The 22,105-nt window shown below is 33.5% G+C and overlaps 3 protein-coding genes across 3 annotated transcripts; all 3 read left to right on the plus strand.

Moving 5' to 3' along the window:
- Positions 1 to 723: 723 nt before the first annotated feature.
- LOC127792447 (epidermis-specific secreted glycoprotein EP1-like) lies at positions 724 to 2,218 on the plus strand. Its single transcript, XM_052322936.1, has one exon. It carries the CDS (start codon positions 742 to 744, stop codon positions 2,059 to 2,061), a length of 1,320 nt encoding a protein of 439 aa, XP_052178896.1. The 5' UTR covers positions 724 to 741; the 3' UTR covers positions 2,062 to 2,218.
- A 5,026-nt stretch (positions 2,219 to 7,244) lies between these two features.
- Positions 7,245 to 8,844, plus strand: LOC127792628 (epidermis-specific secreted glycoprotein EP1-like). The gene has a single exon (XM_052323211.1). It carries the CDS (start codon positions 7,298 to 7,300, stop codon positions 8,618 to 8,620), a length of 1,323 nt encoding a protein of 440 aa, XP_052179171.1. The 5' UTR covers positions 7,245 to 7,297; the 3' UTR covers positions 8,621 to 8,844.
- Positions 8,845 to 17,254: 8,410 nt separating this feature from the next.
- Positions 17,255 to 18,875, plus strand: LOC127792210 (epidermis-specific secreted glycoprotein EP1-like). Its single transcript, XM_052322640.1, has one exon. The coding sequence runs from the start codon at positions 17,265 to 17,267 to the stop codon at positions 18,585 to 18,587; it is 1,323 nt and encodes a 440-aa protein (XP_052178600.1). The 5' UTR covers positions 17,255 to 17,264; the 3' UTR covers positions 18,588 to 18,875.
- Positions 18,876 to 22,105: the final 3,230 nt, after the last annotated feature.

Consider the following 22,105-nt stretch of genomic DNA (forward strand, 5'->3'; position numbering starts at 1 on the left):
ATAATCTATACATAATGTTAATTATTAATATTATTGAGGGTGAGTCCTAGTCCTTCACCAGTTTCTTTAATGTTAAAAGTTAGTTATTATGATTGGAAATAATATAATAATGATATAATAAATGTGTTTTTTTGTCTCCTAAGAGATTACATCTTTATATAACCAGGTTGAAGAGTCAGTATAAGTCTAAATAATATCATGTAGACAATCAAATTTGATCCTTTAAAGGGATTGGGCAAGCTAGCTATGGGCACCAATTTTGGACCTAACCCCTTTATTTGGATAACCTTGGATACAGTTTTGGAGCAAGTTCAAGCATTTAACCCTTGTCTTGTTGGAGCCTTAGATTAAATCCAGGTTGTTGTAAGCTTAGGGCCCTGCCCTTAAAAACGGGTGATCCCATCATCATGTGAGTTATATTAAAGACTTTACCCTTAACATATAAGTAACACTAAAAATATCATAGATCCAAATCACTTGTTTTTTACCGGTTTGTCAACGGAGGCCAAAGTCCAGTTCCAATTAGCTAGCATCCAGTTTTGTGCCGCCTTTCAAAACCAGATCTTTATTTACTGTTTTATTTTAAGTCCACTGCGCCCCAGTTTTAGGACTCATGATCCACAAATGGATAATTGATTAAGGTTCCTTAGCCAAGCTCTGCCCTTTCTCAACCTCTATAAATCTCAAAATCTCTCTATGACCCAATTCACAGTTGATCAAACAATTAAGCAGCACCAACATATGGCTTTCTCTTCTCGTTCCCTCACATTTCCTTTCCTCTTTCTCTTCATCCAAACACTATGCTTCCATTCTCAAGCTGTCGTTCCTAAGTCGAAGACATTCAAGGTCGTCAATGAAGGAGATTTCGGGCAGTATGCAGTTGAGTATGATGCGTACTACCGTCCTCTCCATGTTTATGACTCTATGTTCCATCTTTGCTTCTACAACACCACCCCTAATGCCTATACCTTGGCTCTACGTATGGGCTCATTTCGATCAGAGTCGCTGCTGAGATGGGTATGGGAAGCAAACCGTGGGAACCCAGTTGGTGAGAACGCCACTTTGGCATTAGGGAAGGATGGAAATCTAGTCTTGGCCGACTCCGACGGTCGAGTAGCATGGCAAACTGGCACTGCCAACAAGGCGGTTGTTGGGTTGAAGCTGTTACCAAATGGTAACATGGTTTTGCATGATGCCAAGGGCAGTTTCATTTGGCAGAGTTTTGACTACCCAACCGATAGTCTCTTGGTCGGGCAATCTCTTGGGCTTGGGTCCAAGCTGGTGAGCCGAGCATCTGTTGAAAACAATGTTTACGGGGCTTATAGCTTTGCAGTGGAGCCCAAACAGGTGGGCTTGTATTACAGAAGCAATAACACCCCTAAGCCGTTACTCTATTTCTCCTTTGCCGAATGGTTTAGCATCACCAAGGGCACCATAGTTAACGTCACGCTTGGTGTTTTAGAAGAAGACGGAGGCTATTCCTATCGCCTGTTATTGAACTACCATCTGGCCAACCCAGTTGGGTCCGGACATGTATACGTGGCTAGGACCAAATACAATGGAACATTGACATTTCTAAGGCTAGGAATTGATGGAAATGTTAGGTTTTACACTTACAACGACAAGATGGACGAGGGGGCATGGGAGGTGAGCTATACTCTGTTCAACAGAGATTCTGGCGATTTAAGTGAATGCCAATTGCCAGGGAGGTGCGGGAAATTTGGGCTTTGTGAAGACAGCCAATGTGTTGCTTGCCCATTACCAAGTGGGTTGATGGGGTGGAGCAAGAATTGTGAGCCAGTGAATGTGCCATCTTGCAAGGCTTCTGAGTTCTACTATTACGAGTTGGAAGGGGTCGATCACTTTCTACGCAAGTACACAAAGGGAGAAGGGCGAATGAAGCAAAGCGAATGCGAAAGTAGGTGTACGAAAGACTGCAAGTGCATGGGCTATTTCTACCACAAAGACACGTCCAAGTGCTGGATTGCTTACGATCTCAGAACTCTCACAAAGGTTGAGAATGCAGCATATGTTGGCTACATAAAGGCCCCCAAGAAGTAAAGGGAACCAACCTCTTGTTGTCTACCTAATAGATGCTATTTCTTTGTTCCCTTTTGTGTGTTTCTTTCAAGTTGGAACCTAAGCTGAAGAATTCTAATGTTAGCTTAGTGTTCATTCTTTTCAAGTGCATGTTAATTTAATGATGAATAAATATGCAAAGTCTACATTTTTTTTTAGTAAAAATATACATTTTCATTTATCTTGACCAATAAAAAAGTTACTGATTTGACTTAGGATAGTCGAACAATACATAACAACAATAGAAAACTACCTTTAAGTCGTACTCCAAAAGATGTAAAAAGATTCAAATTCATTATACATCAAAAGGTCCCTTTTCTTTGGCAAAAAAAACACATTAATGCTTCAAAATTTTTAATTTTTTTTTGGTAGAACCTTAAATTTTTTGTGATTTCAAATGTGTACTTTAATTTTTCTTGATTTTAAATATATTCTTGAACTATGCAAAATAACTCATTTAAACATTCAACTAATAAGTGATATGCATGCGCACTGATATAGTAGTTATTCGACATCTCATCAATTATCTTTCTTTCTCTCTCTAATTGTGTCTTCTTTTGCTACGTTTTTTTTCTCTCTCTCTCTCTCTCTTTGACATCTCCTATACACGTCTCTTTCAGTTCAACTATGAAAGTCGATTAAGTTAGACGAGTTACTCATGTACTTGAGTCGATGAACACCCTGCTTATGTGTGATTTTATGCACAATTAATTAGGGCAAGTGTACCCTAGTCAAAATCTGCATATAGTGATGAAAAGATGTCGATCACACGAGTACTGGATCACAATACCAAAATAATTTTAATTTAGCCTAAGTTGAACTAATTAATTAATCGGAAGAATAAAATAAAAATAAATAAAAAAATAAATTCTTTATGAGAAAAATTAATTAATAAATGTACTAGGGTTTAGATTTCATTTAATTTAGGTTATGAAATTATCTATTCAACCCAATTCAAAATTAAAAATACACTTACAATATTTTATAATTATTTGCATGTGATGGTTGATTTCTCTCAATTAATTAATAAACTTTCTCAAGTCATATTAATTCTTTATTACTTCAATTTCACTGTCAGATTTCTGAGCAGATATCAACGAAATAAATAAGTAAGTTATTTGAAAATCTCTAATCTCGAAAGGAAATTTGACTTAGTAAACTTTCTCGATTTTCACACATGAACTAATTATCTTTTGATCTCATAGTCTAGCATGTGATTTATATTACTTATGAATCTAATTTATAACAATCTTTTAGTCAGTCATGCATAAATCATTAAAAGGTGACCAATCTTTTAAAGCATTAAACACAATAATATAAATTCCTCACGCAAATAATAATCAGGTTTTAAATCGAACTAAATAAATAATCACATAATCTCAAAATCAAAATCCATCCAAACCCTAGCTAAAACAATTTAGCTAGATATTATTAAAATAAAAACAAACACTAAGATTTAATAAACAAAAGAGATGCTCCCTGTCCAGATCTAAAATAGATCTGCTTCGCAATGAATTTGTTGTCGTGCGTGAGGCTTGGCTGGTGCATTCTTCAATCCCTTCTGTGCGCCACGGAGATGCCTCCAATCCTCAATCCCTTGCGCCACAGAAAGCCCCCTCCGTTTCCATCTCCAATCCATCCTCACATATATATATATATATATATATCTGTGTGTGTGTGTGTGGCCCTGGCTTCCAATTTGGACTCGGCGCGCTGCTTCAATTCTTCCTCAACATGGACTTCACTTTTACTTTATAATAATGATAATATTATATTCTATATATAATATAATCAATATCTTATAATATATCTTAATATAATATATATCTTATATTAATATCTTATAATATATTATATATAAATGTGCACATGGAATGCCTTAGTACACGTTCACGCCACTTTTGTATAATATATAATATATATAAATAATATAATATACTATTAATTATATTAATTTTAAAATTAACTTTATAATATTATTTTTATACTCAAATCTTCAATTAATGTCCTTTCTCGGGTTCTTAAAAAAGAGATTGAAATAATATAAAATTCATATAAACACACATTTATGTAATAAAATTAATACAAAATTAAGATAAAAATAAATACAAATATATATACAATTAAGCCCCACTAAAGGAAATCAAAGATAAGATCAATATGAGAGTAATATTTTCTATAGGAGACATACTTGAAAGAGACACAATTGGATGAGACCTAAGAAACATCGAAAAGAGATGAGATGTCGGAGAAATAGAGAGTGTGAGCTTAGAAGATGCAAAAAATTTATCACATTAACGTGCGTGCATATTACTTGTTTGTCATGTATTTAAATAAGTGATGTTATATAATTTAAAAATATATTTAAAATTATAAAAAAAATTAAAATTTCACAAAAATTTACGAGCATAAATATGTTTTTATCTAAATTTAAGGATATATTTAAATCCACAACAAAATTTAGAATTTCACCAACCAAAAAAAATCATTTTGGCCCATTTTTGTTGCTCCACAACTCACCCCGTGTTATAATAATATTATCTATTTTTTGGGACTAAAAGGTGAAATCTCTCATTTTAAGGGTCTCCTACAATTCAGTCTCATAAATTTTGTAAGAGAGATAAATCATAAAATTCAAAATGAGATTTTTTTGGGACTAAAAGGTGAAATCTCTCACTTTAAGAGTTCTCTACAATTCAATCTCATAAATTCTGTAAGAAAGATAAATCACAAAATTTAAAATAGATTCGAACACAAAACTTGTTACCGTTATATTTTACCCACTACTGTCGTTCCTGTCGGTAGTTTATGCCTTCGTTTTGACTAAAATATAAAATAATATATATAAAATATAACAAGTGGATCAATTGAACCAATAATTACGACTGTACCTAAAGAGAAAGAAACATAATGATTGTGGGCCATCTCATTCCTTTATGGATTCTGGATAAGATCACCAACTAACCAAGCTTTAATTGTGAACAATATATATACATACAAATATATATATAAAGTCGATCAATATTTTAAAATTTAAAAAAAAAATGAAAAATAGTTTTCAACTCAAAAAACTTTTAAAATTCATAAAAAAATTGGTTTTCGATCGTGACAAAGAGGTACCCAAAAAGATAATAGCAACTGCTCTCATTTTGCGTGTCTATGCTAACAAGCGAGAAGGGAAAGACACCTAACTCTTCACATAATTCAAATTTGATGATTTGAAGGTTAGGCACAAAATCTATCTCTAATCATATTGATCTAGTAATCCTAAAATAGTCGAGATATGAGTACTTAATTTTGAGAGATATTTTTTTTAAGAAATTTTTTTCTAATTTGAGATATTTGAGATTGAAAATCTCATAGATAACTTCGACTTTGAGTATTTTTATTTATATCATTTATAAAGAATTAGAATATTCATAGGTAAATTAAGTAATTTTAAACATTTAATGTGATTTATTGTTTATTTTCTTACTAAATTGAGTATTGAAGACTACACGAAAAGAACTAACTTTCCCCATTTTTTACTATGATGAAATCCGATAATCAATCTCAAAAACTATAATCGAGTTGTATAAATTTATATAAATTGTAAAAAAAATAAAAGTAATGGTCAAATATTCAAATTGGGTTGAACTTTGTTCATAATTATAACTTCTAAGGAATGACTCATCCCTTTGGAGGGATTATTCTACATTGTCCAATAGTTTATAGACGAGCTTATCGAATTGGGTTAAAAAGACCCAAATGTTTTCGCCCAGCCATCGTCTCTCTCTCTCTTCTTTCATGGTTGTGCACTTAGCCCTCGCCTATCTCCTCCCTTCTCCCATGACAGCGCGATTGCCGACTGTCGCACCTTTCCCCAATGTCGTCGCCTCGCCAACAGTCGTTGAATGCAGCAACGGTCAGCGAGACGACGTGGCAGGACTGTAGGCAGTTGCATGACCATGAGAGAAGAGAGAGGTGAAGACTGGGTAGTGGCATCCCTTTGCAAATTTATATTTTGAGCGAGGGTATTTTGATATTTTTGTTCATATTTTATAAGAATTTCGGTGAGATTTTTTTGGCTTTGTAGTAGAAGTCTCCTATGGAGATATCTTTTTCTATTAATGTGTGGCCCATTTTTTATTTCTAAAGAATTATAATCAACTAATTCCAATTCGACAAATATGGCTAAGACCATGTATTTTTGGTACACGTGTTCCCTTGCACAAGTAACGGAAGAGATAATGATATTTAAATCACTTTCATATATTATATTTAATTATTATCTTTAATTCTAACCGACACTTCTTTAAAAATTTTTAAAGGGATATAAGGGAATAGAGGTGGTCATTTGATCGGTTGATAATTGCTCAAATTGAATCCATTTAATTTGTGTTAAAAATAAAATTAAACTAATTAAATATATGTTCAAATTGAAAAAAATAAAAAAAATTATCATTTTAATATTTTAATCAGTTCGATTATTTTAATAACACTTTAAGCAAATTATCATTTGCTTAATTTATTATAATTTAAAAATATTAAAAATTATTTCATTAATTAAGATATCATACCCCACCCTAAATACCTACTCATGGTATATTATATTTTAAAAGTCTCAATCATATGGTGTCCTACTTTATTAAAGAAGGTCATATTTTTATAAGCTTAAAACATAAAATGCTCCTAAACTTTAAACACTATGTTGATCGCATCCCACCCTCAATTCAGATTTTTGATTTATTATGTTTCTCAACTATTTAAATTTGAAATAATTAAAGAATATAATAAATCAAAGTTTGAATTAAAAATACCAACGGACCAAAATGACAAAATTGAGAGAGATTTGAATGCTTTGTGCCTATCCTTATATCTAGTGTCCTCGTGTATGTACCCGTGGCCGTGAGTGCCAGCCAACTCGGTTGAGAAAATAGCTTCCGTCGTACGCGAAGGGGCAGCTTGAAAACGAATTTATTGAGCATTGGATGCGACACCAAAGGGTCAAAGAAATAAAAACCTATCATTTAATAAGGGTCAAAATAATAAACTGGGGGGGCAGCAAGTTTTGGGCCGCCTTGCAAGACTACATTTGTCGTTTGTTGACTGTCGCCCCCTGCAATTGCATTATTGTACCCGCGTGCCTGCCCGCCCGCCCGCCCTTATCCGCTATAAATCTCTTCACCCATTTCACAGTTGAAGCGAACAACACAGAAGCAGCATCAACACAACGTAAATGGCTTTCTCTTCTCGTTCACTCGCATTTTCTTTCCTCTTTCTCGCCATCCAAACACTATTCTTCCTTTCGCAAGCCCAAGTTCCTGACTCGGAAACATTCAAGTTTGTCAATGAAGGAGAGTTCGGATACTATATAGTTGAGTACGATGGGAATTACCGTGCTCTTGACACTTTCGCCGCTCCATTTCAGCTTTGCTTTTACAACACGACTCCCAATGCGTATACCTTGGCCTTACGAATGGCCTTGGTCCATTCGGAGTCACTCTTTAGATGGGTATGGGAAGCAAACAGAGGCAACCCGGTGGGGGAGAATGCGACCCTGACGTTCGGGAAGGACGGGAACTTAGTCCTGGCGGATGCCGACGGCCGCATCGCGTGGCAAACCAACACTGCTAACAAGGGAGTGGTTGGCTTGAAGTTGTTTTCGAACGGTAACATGGTTCTGCGTGATGCCAAGGGAAATTTCGTCTGGCAAAGTTTCGATTACCCGACAGATACTCTCTTGGTGGGCCAATCTCTTCGACTTGGATCAAAACTTGTGAGCAGAGCCTCCCCGGAAAACAACGTTAACGGCCCTTATAGCTTCGTGGCGGAGCCTAAGCAATTGGGTTTGTACTACAAGAGCAGTAACTCTCCTAAGCCATTGCTTTTTTTCTCCTCGTCTGAATGGTTTAACATCACCAAGGGCACATTGGTTAACGCTACTTTCAGCGTTTCAGAACATGATGATGGCTATGCTTACTACTTCGAACTCGACGCCCATTTGGCCAAACCAACTGGGTCTGTAGGTCGGTACTTGTCTTGGTCCAAATACAATGGTACATCGACATTGCTAAGACTTGGAATCGATGGAAATATAAGGCTCTACACTTACAACGACAAGGTCGATGTAGGAGCATGGGAGATGACCTATATCTTGTTCAACAGAGATTCCGGCGATGTCAGTGAATGCCAGTTGCCAGAAAGGTGTGGAAAATTTGGGCTCTGTGAGGATAGCCAATGCGTTGCTTGCCCATTACCAAGTGGGTTGATGGGTTGGAGTAAAACTTGTGAGCCCGTCAAAGTGACATCTTGCAAGGCCAGTGACTTCTACTATTACAAGCTGGAAGGAGTGGACCACTTCTTAAGTAGGTACACGAAAGGAGATGGGCCAGTGAAGGAAAGCAATTGTGCGAGTAAGTGTACAAAGGACTGCAAGTGCATGGGTTACTTCTATCACAAGGACACCTCTAGGTGTTGGATTGCTTATGATCTCAAGACTCTAACGAGGGTTGAAAACTCAGGGCACGTGGGCTATATAAAGGCTCCCAAGAAACAGTGAAAACCTTGTTTGAAGAAGTTTGTGCTTAAGTAATCAATAAGGAGTTGTGATCTTAAATTATTTCCACCAAGTGGTCATTAATGTCCCTATTATTATTTGTTTCTTAGAATAAGTGGAAGCTGAGCGAAAGAATTGTAATGTTGTCATTTAAGGTTTGACCCTTCATGGTGCCCTATAATATTAGGACATGTTCTTAATTTTACAAATATTGTTACTGATTCTAACTCTTTCCTACATATAAATGAGCACAAACACCCCCCCCCCCCCCCCAAAAAAAATAAATAAATAAATAAATAAATGATATAATGACAAAAAAATCCTTTTCCCAACCTAAAAAGATGAGAGTTGTTGCAATCACATTTAATTTTTATGTTAAAATTCACTAGATTTTCTTATTATTTATAATTTGAGATATTTAATTCTTTTACTTTGATAGAGAATTTCTTTTAATATAATTTTCTGGTCAAAAAAACTAGATTTGTATGTCCAAAAAAGAAAATAACTACAATGCCCAAATTCATTTTAAACAATTATATATAATTCTATTATTATAAATCAATTGAAAATAAGAATACTAAACTTAAATTTAAGCAACCGAATGTGGCACCAAGTAATGATTTGAGAGAAAATATATATATATATATATATAATCATTAACCCTAATCAGTTTCTAAACTCAATTAAAATCTTAATTAATTTATCTCTAAAAAAGTGTAAAATTTAATCAACTCATAACTTAAGCAAAATTCAATTCATCTTTGAATCACAAAAGCAAATTAAGCTTCAATTTATCTTTAAATTACAAGAAATTAGTCTCTAATTTAGTGGGGACTAATTTGCTTTTGTGATTTAAAGATGAATTAAATTTAATATGATTGAAAAATGATATTATGTAATTGTTGTTTGGACAATATATGCCGGGCAATAAATTATATGGTCCGGCTATGGGACGTCGTCATTGAGGAGTAATGGAGCAAGTCAGAGAGTGATAGCTAAGACCACATGCACACATCCATTTTAATTTATTTTTGTAGGAGCATTCATTTTCCTCCGGCAATGAATTTGATTCCTATATAGCCCACAAACACGCCACCCCAGCATTGTTGAATCCAGACCCTCTTTGTCATTGACACCTGAAGTTTGGGGATCATCCATGCCCATTGTTGTCCATTAAAATCGTCGAAGGATACATTCTTCGTAAGTATTTCTTATTCAATAATCATATTTAACTTGAACAAAGAAAGTTTTATTTTTATATATGAGTTTACAAGTTAATGTGTACTTTAACATGTTTGATAATATTGATATTGATTGCAAATAGGACATTACATTAATAATCCAATTGACAGACAACATAGCAGGTGCCCGCCAGTGAGGGAGACACGGGCCCCATGTACGTGAGCCCGCCTCTACACATGGCCCCACATGCATGAGGCCCACGTCTCCTTCCTTGGCTGGCACCTGTTATGTTGCTCGCTAATAAACAACATAACAAGCCTATCCTAAAATTACACTGAAGAGGTAAATTAAGAGATATGTCTGAATGATTAGAATGATAGATCTTATCACCATTAATGTTACTTTCAAAGTTCTACCCAAAGGAAAGCATTCTGCCACACTGAGAATCCCCGGACAAGACAAGCTTTCAGCCTGCAAGAATAATCTTGATCGATCTAAAGATGATTTTATTGTTTGTTTCTTGATCATCTCCACAACAGATTTTAATATCTTGCTCCTACGTACTACATAGCTAGAGCAAAAAAATAACTTTTGTAATCTTAAAACACCGCGCGCTGATAGCTTTTATCTTCACTACGTAAAGTCGGTTACATGAATTCAAGCATTTATTATCGTACGAAAGCCCTTCAGAAATTGAAAGGCATTAAATGTACTGAATACAGGACAATGTTCCATACTTCTATTTAACTATCTCACTGTGCTTAATTATTTTCCCATCAGAGCAACAAGAAATTAAGGGTTATAAAACCCCTTTAATTGATTATATATGATTCATAGAAACCCTTCAGAAAGCCCCAAAGAGAACCTATCAATGCTGTAAACTTTCAAGTTATTAAACCTATTACTGTTGAAATTCTCATGCCATGAAGACGAAATACAATGGAAGAACAAAACAAAATAAAACTTATGAAAATATTACTTAAGACTGTCAAATAAAACTTCTGAAACTTATTACTGGAGGTGACGGCGACTTAGAGGCAGCGAGGAGCTGGAGGTGGCGGCGCTGAAACGATGGGCTAGAGACGGCTTCGGCGGGTTGAGAAGGGAAGATGAAGATAATGGAGATTTTAAAATATGGCTAAGGGAAAGAGGGAGGGCATCTCCCACCATTATAATTAATTTTTTTTATTTTAAGATAATAATCTAAAGTATGACAATTATTAATATTTTTTTAAAAATGTAATTATATTATAAATTAAATAATTATAATAAATTAGTTTAATATATGGTATTCTTTTTAATATGTTCATAATTTTTAAATATGTTGTATTATCAATAAATAATTAACGCTAAATTATATTAGTTTAACAATTATATGCGTACATTTACAGAAAAATATAATTATATTACGGATTACTTATATAAGTGTTTGTTAAATCTTAATAATTTTTTCTATTATTTCATGGTTATAATTAAAAATTTTAGCCGACGAAAAAATTGTATATTAATAACGATTTATTTAGTCTATCATTAAAATTTATTTTATAACAAAAAAATTTATATTTAGTCATTAATAATATTTCATTAACCACCAAAATTAATATCGCCGTTAGTCTTAGTGCAATTCATAATTCAAAAATACAATAAATTATTAAAAAATATAATATTTGAAAGATTCACATCGAGCAAAAGATAATAGTCATAATTCAAAAATATAATAAATTATTAAAAAATATAATATTTGAAAGACTCACATCGAGCAAAAGATAATAGTAACAATGGAGAAAGATACAAATTGAGTGAGGTTAAACTAAGCTAATTATATTTTTTTTTCCTATTTTATATAGTCATAAAACCTATTCCATAAATTTCAACATATATAACTGTAATTATCGATTATAGAAAATTAAATTAAATTTTTTATCACTAATTTAAATAATTACAATAATATAATTTAAAATTTATATTTACAATATAAATTAAATATTAATATATAAAGTAGATGGTATGTGTTTATAGCATAATATTTTTAAATTATTATGAAATACTAATAATTCCATAAAATATCTATAATATTTTTTCCCGCTAATTCTTTTGTATTTTATATTTTTAAATTTTCATTATTTTTTATTTTGGAAAAAAATAAATTTATCTTTTAACTATAATTTAATAATTTTGTAACAAAATTTTATTTTTTTAAGACAAAATTAAGAATTGTAGATAAAATTTTTATAGTCAAAAATTATATTTTGTGGCAAAAAATATGACTCATTTAAATTGCCTATGATTTAAGAATTTCGTAGCAAAATATTGACCTTCAAGTACAAAACTTATAGCGTAGATAAAAAAAAATTAGGTAAAAACTATATTTGATATGAAAAATTTAACTCCCTTAAATTGTTTGCAATTTAATAGTTTTGTAGCATAATATTAATATTTTGCTACAAAATTTGTTACCTAAAAACAAATATAGGGAAAAGCTTGTTTTGATATATTGTAATATGTGACAATTTATTTTATCACACTAAAAATTATATTAAATAAGTGTTGTCACTATTTAAATTGTGAGAAAATATTTTAGTAAACATTTTAATTTATGTCAAAACATTTTTTGTCAAAAGATACAGTTTGTCACAATAAAACATATGAGTTATATTTAAAATTTAGATTTATTGTGATTAAATAGTATTTATTATTATAAAAATATTTTATTTTCCAATAAAATAGTCATTATAATAGACTGATTTAAGTGACAAAATATTCTTTATCACAATAATATTGATTACATTGCAATAAAAATAAATTTTATCATAATACACTTATTGAGACAAACATGTTGTGACCAATACGATAACAAACTAAATTTGTCAAAATAAATATATTGTGATAATTTTTATAGTTATTATGATAAATTAATTTATTATAAAAAAATCTAAATTTTTGTAATAATACTAATAATACTCTCACCCGTAATCGTCATCACTCCTCTAAACTCCTTAGGGCCAACAAATTGATGTTTTTACTTGGTTGCTTCATAAAATAATTGCTCATTGTATAGTATCAAAAATTGGATCATTTAATCGCATGATATACCAAAATTTTGAAATTTCATCTCACTTTCCTTCGTCACTCCTCTAAATTTTGATTTGCAACAAGAACAAAGTAAAATAATGTCGTTTTATTGATATATCAATTATTATACACATTTGTACATCATTTTGCCATCAATTTAGTTTAGTCACACGTCAGGTCGATCGATCATAAAATTGACATCAATACTAAAATATAGAAATTAAATTAAAATAATTTTAAAAATAAAATAAACTTAAAAAATAATTCAAAATTGAAGATAGACCAGACTAGCAGATACCTTTATAATAAAATTATAAATATAAACTATTGAACCGAGCACTTTTTTTTATTTATTTATTAATCATTATGAATCCCCACGATTGGACTCTGCTTTAAAATTGCCCCAAGGGCCAGGACGAGCGACAAACGAATCGGGGCTACGGGTGTGGTATGGGTCACTTTACAGGTGATGTGACAATCTGTCAATTCTCACCTTTACCACCAAACCCAAATCACAGCTTAAATTATTCTAATTTTAAAAGCTTGCGAAAATTCATATTTTTCTTCTTTCACTTTTACTTTTTTTTAGTTATTTTAATTAAAATTTTAAATTAATTTAATTTATATACTTTAGTCTTCTTTTTATGTGATAATTTAATTTTTTTTTGTTATTTTAACTATACCTTACACTTATATTTTTAATTTAATTTAATCTTTATCTTTTACAATATAAAGTGAAATAATAAAATGAACATTATAATTTATTTATGTTAAAATATAAAAATTAAATTAATTTAAACATATAAGTATAGAGGTGTAATCGAAATAATAAAATATATAAGTTGTCACATGAAAAGAAGATTTATGTATATAAAATTAAATTGATTCAAAAATATAAATTTAAAAATATAATTAAAATAATAAAAAATTTAAATAATTACATTTAAAAAATACAAAAATACAAAGACAAAAATATAAATTTACTTTATCTTTCCTAGGGGTGTTCAAAAAAATCGGTGCACCGCGAAAATTGGCCAGACTGAATCGAACCGGTCGATTTTTTTGTTTTGCGATCGAAAATGGTTTGAAGGCTGTCCAAATCGCGCGGTTCGCGATTTGGACAGCAGGCGGTTCGATTTTAAACCGAATCACCCAGAACATAAAATATATATATATATTAATAAATAAACTCACCATAAGCCCCGTGCAACCCCCTCCCTCACACGCAACCCTAATCCCTAATCGCATTCGGCAGAGCCGCCTCCCCCACCCACAACCCTATTGCAATCGGCAGCCCCCTCCTCCACCCGCGCAACCTTATACAACAGTCCCATTTGGCCCTCCCCCACCCACGCAACCCTTCCCCAGTTCCCCCAATTGGAATCATCCATCAGCAGCCCACACCCACGGTTCCACCGTCGGCTACGACAAATCGAGGCAGATGAGAGGAAGCTCGAGTTGAAGCGGAGAAGAAGCCTAGTAGATCGAGGCAGAGGAGAGGAAGCTCGAGCAGATCAAGACAAAGGAGAGGAAGCTCGGCAGATCTAGAGCTATCTACGAGACATAGCTGGGGCCGAAGCTCAGGCCAAAACGGTTCGCCAATCTCACCAACGAGGATCATTCAGTGTTAATCTATTTCAAGTTTAAGGTGAATATATATATATATATAAGTATCAAATTCATTGCTACGTATACTTACAATGCTAAGAAAAGAATATCGACAGACTTTAATCATGTAGTGCTTTAAATGGTATATATCCTTCATGTATATACATGCGGTATGCCCCTTCCTAATCCAAAAGCTTAGTCGAAAGGAAGGAACCAACAAAAATTCCTGATAATTTCTTTTTGAAGCGGACAGAAAAGGAAGAAAATTGGAATCTAGCTTTATTAAGGCACTTTAATCATGTAGTGCTTTAAATCGCGGTAAATCGCACCAAACCAAACCGCAAATGCGGTGTGGTTTGGTCAGAAAACCGCACTAGCGGTTTGACTTGTTGAAAATGGTTCAGACCGACCAAACCGTACCGCAAACACCCATAATCTTTCATTTTCTCTTCCTCCAAGCACCATGCTTCCTTCCAGGAGACACAGTTGAAGGGGACGCAAATGGAAGAGAAGTAAGAGGACATAATAAAAGAAGAAAAAAAAATACACTATAGAGATGTTGTCAGAGAGAATCAAAGAGCCAAGGAGATATCGAAGTGAGATGAGATGTCAGAGAGAGAGAGAGGGCGAAGGGAAAGAGTTTAGAAGATATTGAAAAACTGTCATATTAGTGTATGTTTGTATTATTCGTTGGCTAAATATTTAAATGAGTAATTTTGTATAATTTAATAATATATTTAAAATTATAAAAAAATATAAAAATTTAGGAATATAAATACACTTTTAAGTTAAATTTGGGAATACATTTGAAATTTTAAAAAAAATATTTCACCCAAAAAAAAAAAAAAAAACACAAAAATTTAGGAAGATATCTTTTGGCCTTTTTCTTTTGTTTATTATATCCACGTGTTATAATAATATCATCCACTTGTATCGTTTGTGCGGGACAGCCTATGCTTTGATTTGGACCGCTGGCAATTGCAGCCCAACAATGCATATTTGACTAACATATATAAGAAGTGGATCAATTGCTCCGACACTTCCGGTTCCTTCTACCATAAAGAGAGAGAAACCACAATGTTGTGGGCCATCTCATTCCATTATGGATTTTGGATAAGATCTCCCACCAAGCTTTAATTGTGAACTATATATATATATATATATATACAAGTAGATCAATATTTTAAAATTTAAAAAAATGAAAAATAATTTTCAACACAAAAATTTTAAAAATTGAAAAAAAAATTGGTTTTCAATTGAAGAGATATCCAAAAAAAAAAAAAAAAAGTTTGGTAGCGAGACGACGATAACAAAGCCACAGAGATAAGGTAAAGGGAGCGAGGCGACGATTATAGCACATAGAGACACAACAATAATAAAAAGGGAGACGAGAAAGCAAAATAATAATCTAATTTATAAATTTATAAAATAAACAAAGATAATTTTATCTTTTTATCCTATTTGATAATCTTATCAATAAATCTATCATGCTCTCAAGACTTCTCATCTTTTAAGACTGTTCCACTGATGTGGGGCCCACTTTTTATTTTTAAAGATTTATAATGTACTAATTCCTACCCGACCCACGTGGCTAAGAGCACGGGTTTTTGGTACACGTGTTCCCCTGCTCAAGTAACGGAAGAGATAATGATATTTAAATTACTTTCATATATTATATTTAAATAATTTAATTATTATCTTTAATTCTAACCGACATTTCTTTAAAAAAATTTTAATAATTTAACTGCTGCGATAATTGTTCAAATTAAATAAATTAAACTCATGTAAAAAATAAAATTGAACCAATCGAATATATGTATAAACCAAATAAATTGAAAAATAAAAAAGAATTGAATTGATTACAATTAAAAAAAAGCAAAAAATGTTTTTTTGACATTTAAATCGCTTGAATTATTTTGATTTCTTTTAATATAAAATTTTAACCGAAATGAAATAATTAAAATTACTAAATTTAAAATTTGAACTAAATTCACCTACAATTTGAACTAAAATGGTAAATTCGATTAATTCAATTCAGTTTAAACTTTGACTCATTGTGTCACTCAATTGTCTAATTTTATAACAATTAGATACCTCTTTACATAATCATGCAATCACATGAATAGAGGAATGTCTAATTATTATAGAATTAAATAATTGAGAGATATGATAGATCAAAATCTAAATTAAAAATACAAAACGACCAAAATGACAAAATTTAGTGATATTTTAATGTTTTATGTCACATGTGAAAAAAAAGAAATAAAAATAATTAAATTTATATTTATATTTTTATACTTTTATATATATATTTTTTGTGATCATTCAAAAATTTTATTATTTGGATTAAATTTATGTATTCACTTTTTTAAGTAAATTTAACTGTTTTATTATGATTTTTTTATGTAATAATTAAAATTTTGTATTTCAATTATATTTATGAATTTATATTTTTAAATTAATTTAATTTTGTATTTTTATAAATAAATAAAGTGCGACAATGGCAGGGAGAATCTGTCCTTGAGCGGTGAGATGCGTAGATTAGCACGTGCGAAAGCACTGGGTTTGGCCAAGAAAGGAAAACAAATCTATCATTTAATAATAATAATGGTCATAATAATGAACTGGCGGGCGGGCAGCCAGTTTTCGGCCGCCTTGCGAGAATAGATCTAGATCTGTCGTTCGTTGACTGTGGGCCCTACAATTGCAATATTGTACCCGCCCGCCGTTATCCTCTATAAATCTCTTCACCCATTTCCCAGTTGAAGCGAACAACACAACAGAAATGGCTCTCTCTTCTCGTTCCCTCACATTTTCCTTCCTCTTTCTCACCATCCAAACACTATTCTTCCGTTCGCAAGCCCAAGTTCCTGACTCGGAAACATTCAAGTTTGTCAATCAAGGAGACTTCGGAGACTATGTAATTGAGTACGATGGGAATTACCGCGTTCTTCAGCCTTTCGCCGCTCCATTTCAGCTTTGCTTTTACAACACGACTCCCAATGCGTATACCTTGGCCTTACGAATGGCCTTGGTCCATTCGGAGTCACTCTTTAGATGGGTATGGGAAGCAAACAGAGGCAACCCGGTGGGGGAGAATGCGACCCTGACGTTAGGGAAGGACGGGAACTTAGTCCTGGCGGATGCCGACGGCCGCGTCGCGTGGCAAACCAACACTGCAAACAAGGGAGTGGTTGGCTTGAAGTTGTTTTCGAACGGTAACATGGTTCTGCGTGATGCCAAGGGAAATTTCGTCTGGCAAAGTTTCGATTACCCAACAGATACTCTCTTGGTGGGGCAATCCCTTCGACTTGGATCAAAACTTGTGAGCAGAGCCTCCGCGGAAAACAACGTTAACGGCCCTTATAGCTTCGTGGTGGAGCCTAAGCAATTGGGTTTGTGCCACAAGAGCAGTAACTCTCCTAAGCCATTGCTTTATTTCTCCTCGTCTGAATGGTTTAACATCACCAAGGGCACATTGGTTAACGTTACATTCAGCGTTTCAGAAACAGATGAAGGCTATTCTTACTACTTCGGACTCGACGCCAATTGGGCCAATCCAACTGGGTCTGTAGGTCGGTACTTGGCTAGGTCCAAATACAATGGTACATCGACATTGCTACGACTTGGAATCGATGGAAATATAAGGTTCTACACTTACAACGACAAGGTCGATGTAGGAGCATGGGAGATGACCTATATCTTGTTCGACAGAGATTCCGGCGACGTCAGTGAATGCCAGTTACCAGAAAGGTGTGGAAAATTTGGGCTCTGTGAGGATAGCCAATGCGTTGCTTGCCCATTACCAAGCGGGTTGATGGGTTGGAGTAAAACTTGTGAGCCCGTCAAGGTGACATCTTGCAAGGCCAGTGACTTCTACTATTACAAGCTGGAAGGAGTGGACCACTTCTTAAGTAGGTACACGAAAGGAGATGGGCCAGTGAAGGAAAGCAACTGTGCGAGTAAGTGTACAAAGGACTGCAAGTGCATGGGTTATTTCTATCACAAGGACACCTCTAGGTGTTGGATTGCTTATGATCTCAAGACTCTTACGAGGGTTGAAAACTCAGGGCACGTGGGCTATATAAAGGCTCCCAAGAAACAGTGAAAACCTTGTTTGAAGAAGTTTGTGCTTATGTAGTCAATAAAAGGAGTTGTGATCTTAAATTATTTCCACCAAGTGGTTATTATTGTTACTGTTATTTGTTTCTTAGAATAAGTTTCTGCCTCATTTTTCATTGTGGGCTGAGGCTGTCTTTGTTGATTGGAGATCTTTGTGTGTGATGGGTCCTTATAGGGCTGCTGTAGTTTTTCTTTTGGCCCTTTTTTATTTTGCTCTTTTACTAGAAGAGACAGGAAAAATGATGTCATATATTAATATATTAATTATTAGATATATTAACACGCAATCTCATCGTCAAATCAGTTGGACTATATGATAGATTTATTGAGAATAAAATTAATATTAATATTAAAATATAAAAACTAAATTAAAGTAATTTTTAGATAGAATAAAATTAAAAAATAATTCAAAATTAAAGATAAATTAAGATATTACTCCGACTAATAAATACTCTTATAATAAAATTATAAATGTAAACTACTGAATCAAGCACGATTTTTTTATTTTTTTTATTTGTCATTCTGAATCTCCACGAATGGACTCTACTTTAAAATTGCCCCCGAGACGTCCGACAAAAGAATCAGGCTTCGGGTGTGCTACGGACCACTTTACAGGTGATGCGACAATCTGTCAATTATTTTTTTTTTTAATCAAATTGGTAAATAGAATTGACAATCTGTCAATTCTAACCACCCCCTTGTTTGCAGTGTCGGTTTGCCAAACCAGGCGGCCGTCGGCATCGGCCAAGACTAGCTTTCCATCCATCCCGAATGTCAAGGTGGCGTTCTCGGCAACCGGGTTGCCTCGATACTCACCTAAAGAGTGACTCCAGTCGGGTTGCAATTTTGTTTACCCCTTTTAACGGGTGAACATGACCCTCAATACTTTGAGAGTTAAAATTAATAGAGTGAGGGACAATTTGTTATTTAGGGAATTCTTCTCTCTGTTAGTTTTGACCCCCAAAGTACTGGAGTTATATTCACTCATGGGGTCATCTTCACCCCTGTTAAAGGGGTGAACAAAATTGCACTCCTCTAATCGAGCGAGACCCATGCGCAGAACGAGGATGTAGGCATTGGGAGTGGTGTGGTGGAAGCCAAGTTAGAATGGAGAGGTGAAAACGTGAAGAACACTCGACTCCATAGTCCCCAAACTATCTTTCATTGACAAACTTGAACGTTTGCGAGTCAAGAACAGAGCCGGACCTTCCATGAGGGCCATGAGGCAGCTGTCTTAGGGCTCATGAAAATGTTATGGAAACTTCACTACTTAGGGGCCTATAAATAAAAAACATTTCCATTTGTAAGGCCCCATTTTTCAACCCAGCCCAGCCACCCACCATTTTCCAGTCTGTAAAGTTTCTCTCTCCTTCTCTTTCGCTCGCTGCCCTAGCCCTACCTCTCTCGTTCTAGCGTGCCTTGCCCTCGATCTCGCCTCTCGCTTCTCACTGCTGCTCCGTCGCCGGTCACTCGCTGCCCCTCTCTCCTCTTGTTGAGTAGTTTCCCTTCGCCCTCGACCTCGCCCTCACCCTCTCACTCTCATCCTCGCTCTCTCGCCTATCGCTGCTCAGTCGGTAGTTGCTCGTCCTCACCGACTTGCCTCTCCCTCGTGGCCAGTGGCTCGCTGCTCAGTCACTCGCCCTTGTGGGTTGTGGCCTGCCGGTGGCTCGCTGCCTCTTGCTTCATTGCTCGCTGTTACTGGTGGCTCGCTGCTTCTCGATTGTCGATTGGCTCATTAGATTCATTATTTCAGATTTGCTTCAATTTTTAGCGGTTATATTTGGGGGGGCCATTTTTTATATTTCGTCTCAGGACTCCAAAAACTCAAGTATGGCTCTGGTCCGGAACGGTGGCTTGTGAAAGGAAAAATAATAGTGTTTGGATGAAGAGAAAGAGGAAAGAAAATGTGAGAGAAGGAGAAGAGAAAGCAATGCATATATGTTGGATGATGCTGAATTTTTGGTGTTTCTTTGAACTGTGAATCATAGCGGCAGAGGAGGAGGAAAGGCAGCTTTTTCAAGGAACCATCCTATATTATATTATTATTATTATTATTATTATTATGCTTTTGTGGGTGTTGGACAGAAGTGATAAAAATGGGTAACATTATTATAGCACGTGCATGTGTTGTATGCGGCAACTAGCTGAAGAAAACGGGACCACTTGTGACGATGTTAATTGGAGGCCTTTTGCTCCCCCACTTCAAATATTCAAAATGGGTGGAACTTTGTTCTTAATTATAACTTCTAAGGAATGACTCGTCACTTTGGAGATAACGTTTTTATTTAAAGTGCTTCAAAGTCTGGTATACTAATGGCGGGGCCCATTTCTTATTTTTAAAGAATTATTATTATTATAATCTACTAATTCCAACGACATATGAGTGAGACCACGGGCTTTTTGGTATGAATAATGTTATTGGTATATCTTTGTGTACATCTTAACTTACATAAAGATATATCAATGATAAAAATATCTCTCATGAGGTGCATAGAAGCGCTTGATACGTATGAAAACGAGAGATATTTTGGTTATAATACCTCTTTGTATAACTCAAAATATAAAAAATATATATATATATATATACATCTAATATGATTTTTTTGATACACGTGTTTGCTTGCACAAGCAACGAAAGAGAGAATGATACTTAAATTACTTTCATATATTACATTTAATTTATTTATTTATTATCTTTAACGGAAGAGGTAATGATTCCACCGGTTGATAATTGTTCAAATTGAGTAAATTAAATATGTGTTAAAAATATAATTAAACTCATCAAATAGATACTTAAAATTGAACAAATTAAAAAATAAAAAAAATGAAAAAATAGCATCGACTAAAAAATTGAAAAAAAAAATCATGTTTGAGATTTCAATTGATTCAATTATTTTAATTTTTTAATATAAAAATTAAAATAATTAAAATTTTCGAAGTTAAAAACTAAACAGAACCGATCAACAACTTAAACTAAACCGATAAATTTAAGTACTTCTAAATCAGTTTAATCAAAATATTAGTATGCATATTTTTTACTGTACACTTTAAAGACTAAAAAGTCCGATTTTTTTATCTTCTTTAGCTTTACGACTTGGCAATTGCATAACTTTTTTGTTTTTTTTTTTATGCTTTACAACTTGTTTTAAATACTTTTGCTTATTTTATTATACTCTAAAAATATTAGAAATTATTTTATAAATTAACATATGGTACACTAAATTAACCCTACATACTCGTAGTGTATCATATTTAATTTAAAAGTCTCAAAACCATATGGTGTCCCACTCTGTTAAAGAATATCATAACCCTATAGATTTAAAACTTAAAAATGCTCTTGAACTTTGAATACTATTTTAATTGTATCGTACCCTTCAACTCAGATTTTAATCAATTGTGTCTCTTAATTATTTAATTTTATAATAATTAAATATTTCTCTGTCTAATCGTACAACACATGCAATCACGCGAAAAGAGGAGTGCTTAATTATTACAAATTAGATA

The sequence above is a fragment of the Diospyros lotus genome, chromosome 15 (assembly GCF_014633365.1).
Source record: "Diospyros lotus cultivar Yz01 chromosome 15, ASM1463336v1, whole genome shotgun sequence".
NCBI lineage: Eukaryota > Viridiplantae > Streptophyta > Magnoliopsida > Ericales > Ebenaceae > Diospyros > Diospyros lotus.

Bases quoted from the DNA above. Each gene is read 5' to 3' on its own strand.
- LOC127792628 (XM_052323211.1), top strand. From the start codon at position 7,298: ATGGCTTTCTCTTCTCGTTCACTCGCATTTTCTTTCCTCTTTCTCGCC.
- LOC127792210 (XM_052322640.1), top strand. From the start codon at position 17,265: ATGGCTCTCTCTTCTCGTTCCCTCACATTTTCCTTCCTCTTTCTCACC.
- LOC127792447 (XM_052322936.1), top strand. From the start codon at position 742: ATGGCTTTCTCTTCTCGTTCCCTCACATTTCCTTTCCTCTTTCTCTTC.